The sequence below is a fragment of the Rhagoletis zephyria genome, unplaced genomic scaffold (genome assembly GCF_001687245.7).
Source record: "Rhagoletis zephyria isolate East Lansing unplaced genomic scaffold, Rhagoletis_zephyria_1.1 Rzeph_scaffold_00219, whole genome shotgun sequence".
NCBI lineage: Eukaryota > Metazoa > Arthropoda > Insecta > Diptera > Tephritidae > Rhagoletis > Rhagoletis zephyria.
The window spans coordinates 151,316-157,818 of NW_016157303.1; the positions used below are offsets into that span (position 1 = coordinate 151,316).

Below are 6,503 nucleotides of genomic sequence, written 5' to 3' on the forward strand. Positions count from 1 at the left end.
TAAACAGAATGGGTATTATCAATTGCGAGAAAACAAATAAAATCTAGACAATTTGGAAAAAAGTTAATAGCTATAACTTCCAAAATAATTCAAATTTCGAAAAATTGTGAAACTTATATTTTTCTTTTTTAATTGCACAAAAAAGCTCGACCTTCGAAAAAATGGTGCTCCACCTCACAAATTTTTACTGATTACAGAGTAACCCCCCTGAACTACCGTTGTATGCATCGTAGTCCGTTTTTCGTGAAATATACGAAAATGCGATCACAGATTAAGTGATAGCATTTTTGAAAAATCGGACTACGATGGTTTCAGTGATAGCCCTGAATATGTTAGAAGTAATGCTTATTTTATTTAATTTTTATAGATGTACAGCTGGGTTGGCCAGTGTTCAGACACTATAATGGTTAATTCCACGTGGACTGAAAATCATATTGGTGATTTATGGGGGGTACCTTTTAAAACGCATCGTGTATATCCTCCTTGTGAAGTAAGACATATTAAAGCGCTAAAGCGCAACGAGAATACAGAGAAGGTAATAATTTTATCCATTGGTCAATTCCGACCAGAGAAAGATCACCCGTTACAGCTGCAGGCAATGTATGAACTACGAACTCTTTTATCAAGAAATGAGGATCTGTGGAATAAGGTGCATCTTATCATAGCGGGTTCGTGTCGAAACGACAGCGACTACGAACGGCTGAAGAATATGCAAGACTTGGCTAAACATCTCTCTTTAGAAAATTCCGTGGAATTTAAAGTAAATGTTCACTACGATGAACTCCTCCAACTGTATCAAAAATCCGGAATTGGAATTCACACTATGTGGAATGAGCACTTCGGTATCGGCATCGTCGAATGTATGTCCGCAGGTATGATAATGATTGCTCACCGATCCGGAGGTCCCTTATTAGACATAATCGAAACTTCAGAAGGAAGTCAGAACGGATATTTAGCAACAAATGCTGTTGAATACGCTAATTGCATCTTAAGTATCATATGCAGTTCCAGAGAAGTAAATGAAACAATTCGCAATGCAGCAAGGTGAGTGAACTTTTGTTTACATATTGACCCTTTTGCACGAAATTATCGTATGCGCCATTTTTTCGAAATTAAATTTTTTGTGCCATTTTCTTTCACCTAGCAAAATATTGTAGCCGAAACCCTACAGTTTCGGTAAAAATTTGCGGTATATTTTATTATATGTTACAAAGATTTTTTTCTTGTGTGCAGAATTATCGTATGTGCCATACAAAAGTATTTTGTACGTAGTAAAAAAAAAATAAAATAAAAAATCCAAAAAATTTTGAAAAGTAAAAACGCTCTTCTGTAAAATTTGGTTTCTGGCACGTACGGTAATTTCGCGCAAAGGGGTCGATATTATATGTAAAATAGGTATCTACGGTGACCATATTTTTGAAGTAAAAATAAAGGACATACTTTCATATGTATTTTTTGTATTTTATTAAATTCCATAAAGATATCAAACCGATATTCAAAAAATTCTTAGTTCAAAAAATTAAAAATTTCAAGGTAAATATTTTGCTTTTGTACATTTTTTCAATGGGTCAACAAGTTTTAAGTCGTAGAATTCTGAACATCTTAAACCTGATACTACGTTTATGCGGCAGAATTCATGAATTTTTCATTTCATGAATTCAAAAATGGTCCCGTTTATGCATAGTTCACGAATTCATGCAATAAAGTGATTTGAAAAAGTGGCAACGCACTGGCGGGAAACTAAACAGTAGGGTTGTGATTTTTTTGCCTCCTTTTGAATTTGCAAAAGCCGTTGATACCAGGCAATGAACCTTATTTTATTTAAATTGGTTTTAATATATTTTCAGTTTATTCTATTTGAATTTATTTTATATTTGAACAATTCCACATAACTTTTCCAGTGTTTAAAATCCTGATTATGCCACTCATGGTTATTAATCTAAGAACATTGTAACCCTAGTAAACAGCTGTTTGTGAAACGTGGCGTTGCCGGACTTGCACTTCACGATTTCATGAAATGATGCCGAATTCATGGTTAACTTTCATGTATAACTGAATTCATGAAATGGTGTTTATGCAGCCAATTTTAACCTTAATTCATGAAATGAATTCGTGAATTAGCCTACGCATCAACGTAGTATAAGATACAATTAGTAAGCACAGATGCTTCAATAGTCTCAATTTTGAGTTGAGCTTTCTCACTGGCCAAAATGATTGATTATTGAGAATATTCGTGCGGTTGATGCGTTCGAACCAAGAATACATAAAGAAAATTTTACTACTTTTTAATATATTTCCATATGGTTTTGAAAATGAACAAACATTTTAGACCATTTTTGATTATCAAATAGCTTCTGGTTTCGACAACACTCGATTTTTTCAACAGTTATGTTTGTAATTTTTTACACATAAGCGATTTTTTTTAAGTCGGAGGGATTTCGTAAAAAAAAATGTGTCATGTCTCGATTCGCTTCAAATTTTGTTTTGTGATTTCTATACATGAAATAAGCTAACACGTGCTCCAGGAAATTTTTTCTTATCTTTTTCTTCGGAGATATGATCTGTCAAAGTTGAATTTTCGTGATTCTGACCAATCATGTATTTCTTCACATCTCGGGTTCTGTTGATCGCGGAGACTTCATCTTAACGTCATTTCAAAGCTAAGAAACGGGCTTAACATTTCTATATATAAGATGGTCAAGATTGTCCTAAAGCTAACTTAGCTATTAACAGTTGAGCTTTTTGAAGTTGATTTGCATAGTGAAGACCAGTAAATTAAGGATTTAAAATTATACCAAGAACTATTTTTAAAATATTTTTTATTTTGTGAGGATCGACAATTTTTTGTAATTTTTTTCGAAAACTTATGTTAAGATATATTTGGTAAAATGTTAAACATCGGGTTTCTGCAAAAAGTAAAATTTTATTGCGGATTCCGATAGAATATCTATCCAGATATAATATTTGTATCGCAAGATTTTTCTTTAAGGTGACAAACCCCTAGAAATGGGCGTGGCAATCGCAGGACTATAATTAGCAAACGCAGATTTTATTGCGGATTTCGGCAGAATATCGCTTCGTTAACAATATTTGTGCCACAACTTTTTCAATCAATATACATAGATATTCTGGCGAAATCCACAATGAAGTCTAAATTTTTGAACTTTGGTTTTAATATAGCGACGCCCATTTCTATAATATTCTTTGTTTGAAAATGACGAAAAATAAACCATCTCGTCATAAAGAACAATATTTTAAAAATAGTTCTTGAAAACCCTCCATTTTTAACCACTTTTTTTTTGTGGAGATTTAAAAAAAAAATTCCGATGGTATAATTATAAATCCCTAATTTACTGGTCTTCACTATGCAAATCAACTTCAAAAAGTTCAACTTTTAATAGCTAAGTTAGCTTTAGGACATTCTTGACCATCTTATATAAAGAAATATTAAGCCCGTTTCTTAAGCTTCAAAACGACGTTAAGATGAAGTCTCTATGGGCAGAACTCGAGATGTAACGATTTGAAGGAGTACATGATTAGTCAGAATCAAGAAAAAATGCAAACTTTGACAGATCATATTTCCAAAGAAAAAGTAGAAAAAAAAGATTCGTCGAACACGTGTTAGCTTATTTCATGTATCGAAGGTGTGACACCAAATTTAAAAAATCATTTTCGGTAATTTTTACATTTATTTTGCGTTTAATAAGCAAAACACAAGTTTCCACCTGCGTCCACAGCGGAGGTTGCTTCAGTAGAACCCATTCGAAAATACTTATTTCTTCAAATATGTACCCCACCGATTTAAAGATCGACATCTGAGTGGAAGATCGATTTATCTCGGCAGCCAGTTCGAAAACTCCATATCTCAGAAAACTTTTCAATAGGGATGTGCCGTATAGAAATTTTTCCGGATAACCGGATTCCGGATACCATGTAAAAAATAACACCCGGATTCGGATATCCGGTAGAGTGCTGCTCTTAGTTAATTTCATAATGTTGTTATATTCAATGTTTTTGTTTAGCGACTTACTTATGGCCAGTTTATCTGTACGTAATTAAGAATACAAAATTTTCGTCTGAAATCCAAGTTATAAAATAATGTTGTAATAAAAAGATAAGTTCTCCTTCAGCAACGCGGATTTGTCGATTATTTTTGGTAACTAGAGGAGAATCGTCACAGAAAACTGATAAGCAACCATGAACGCCGCTAAGAAAAAACTCATGTTTGATGTATTTTTATTTTAAAAAGTGATCAAAATCGAACTGCTTCATTGTGGCAATAGTTTGTGACCCACGTTTCAAAATCCGTTTTTTCTGACATCAGTAAATCTAAAAACTGGGTAGATGGTGAACTAATTCGCAAATATAAATCAGTTAGATGGAGAATCATATGAATCATATGAAAAATGCCGAACTCTAGTGAAAGCTTCTATTGAAAAGCGAGCCCACCAGGAAATTTGGCAATGATTTGAGGAAATTGCCAACGGCTCTGATGCTGATTCCTGTTTTTGTAGTGATATGGATAGCTAAACGATGGGGAAATTGAGAAATATTTACAGCTACCTCTTATACCCAGAAAGGAAGATCCTTTAATTTGGTGGAAGAATAGTCGTAAAGAATTTTCAGATTTGTTTACACTGGCAATGGAGTATATCTGCAAATCACCTTCCTCAGTGAACTTAAAAAGGGTGTTTAGGGCATCGGGTAGCATTTATGTTGAAAATAGAAATAAGTTGTTGACCGGTAATGCGGAAATGCTTATTTTCATTATGAAAAATATATAAATTTTTAACTCTAATTACTAATTACTTAGGTTTATTTATAATTTAGGATTATGAAAATACAAAAAAAAAAAAAAAATTGTGAACTACATAGATTTTTAAATTGAGTCCTCTTTAATGGAAATCCGGAAATCCGGCCGGATTTTAGCCAGGATCCGGCCGGATAGTCTGATATCAGTAAAACGGCCGGATAAGCCGGATTCCGGATATCTACCGGATACTTGGCACATCCCTACTTTTCAAGAACACCCTATCTCAGAATTCGTTTCAAAAACGGCCCATCTCAGCCGCCGATTCAAAAACGCCATATCTCAATATATTTTTAATATATTTTCAGTTGAGTTAGGGCGTTTTTCAACTAAGTACAGCGATATGTAATACATGTTTCATCTATACATATAATAAAATTGTAACAGGTCGATGTCTGTATATTATAGATATTAAAGAAAAATTAATGTGGGGGTCTTTATTAGAGCCCCAGAAGCCAAATCAACCATTTTTAGAATTTTTGTCTGTCTGTCTGTCTGTATGTTTGTTCGCGCATCACTCGAAAACGAATGCATGGATTTGAATGCAGTTTGCACCGATATATTGCTAGAGGTCTAACTTAAAATATAGGAAGAAAAAATTAAGAGAGTTGCCACCAGTTTGAAAATTGGAGTTTAAGTAAATTGATAAGAAAAAATGAATATTGCAATATGGGCGTCAAAAGAAAGAGGCTGAAGAAGGCTTACAGCCAAAAATATTTTTTTTAGAGTTGCCACCTGTTTGAAAATTTACATTTAATTTAATTTATAAGATAAATTTAATATTACAATATGGGTATCAAACTGAAGGGGTTTAGGAAATTTTAGTGCCGAAAATATTTTTAGGGAGGGCTGCCACCTGTTTGAAAAATTTTATTGTATTAAATTGATAAAATAAATGAAATCTATATCTACATCTATACATATAATAAAATTGTAACAGGTCGATGTCTGTGCCTTATAGATAATAAAGAAAAATTAATATGGTGGGTTTTTATTTAAGCTACAGAAGTCAAATAAACAATTTTTAGAATTTTTGAATCTCTGTCTGTCTGTATATTTGTACGCGCATCAGTCGAAAACATGGAATTGAATGCAGTTTTCACCGATGTATCGCTAGAGATCTAGCTTCCAATATAGAAGAAAAAATTAGAGAGTTGCCACCTGTGTTTAAAATTTCAGTTTAGGTCAATTGATACGGTAAAGTGAATACTGCAATATGGCTGTCAAAAGAAAGAAATTTACAAAGGCTTACAGCTGAAAATATTTTTGTGGAAGGTTGCCACCTATTTGAAAACTTTAATTTAATTTAATTGATAGCATAAATTAAATACTGCAATATTGGCATCAAACTAAAGACGATAGGAAATTTTAATGCTGAAAATATTTTTAGGGGATTTGCCAACTGATTGAAAAATTGTGTTCATTAAAATTTGTGAAATAAATGAAATATTCCAATACGAATATTAAACTAAAGGGGATTAGGAAGCTTACTTTTGAAAATATTCTTGAAGCGGGTTGCCACTCATTTGAAAATTAAATTCAGTTAAATTTATAATATAAACTAAGTGTTGCCATATGGGTATCAAACGAGAGTATTGGAGAATAATAAAATTGCAACAGGCCGATATCTGTACATAATAGATGTTAAAGAAAAATTAATAGGGGTTTATTATATCAACAGAAGCCAGATATA

At 32.7% G+C, this 6,503-nt stretch overlaps 1 protein-coding gene across 1 annotated transcript in view; it reads left to right on the top strand.

Moving 5' to 3' along the window:
- Window positions 1–6,503, top strand: part of Alg11 (ALG11 alpha-1,2-mannosyltransferase) — a 213,114-nt gene that overhangs the window by 139,446 nt on the left and 67,165 nt on the right. Inside the window, exon 4 of the mRNA XM_017609344.1 lies at window positions 368–1,044. Coding sequence (XP_017464833.1) covers window positions 368–1,044 — 677 coding nt within the window. The remainder of the gene's footprint in view (window positions 1–367; window positions 1,045–6,503) is intronic.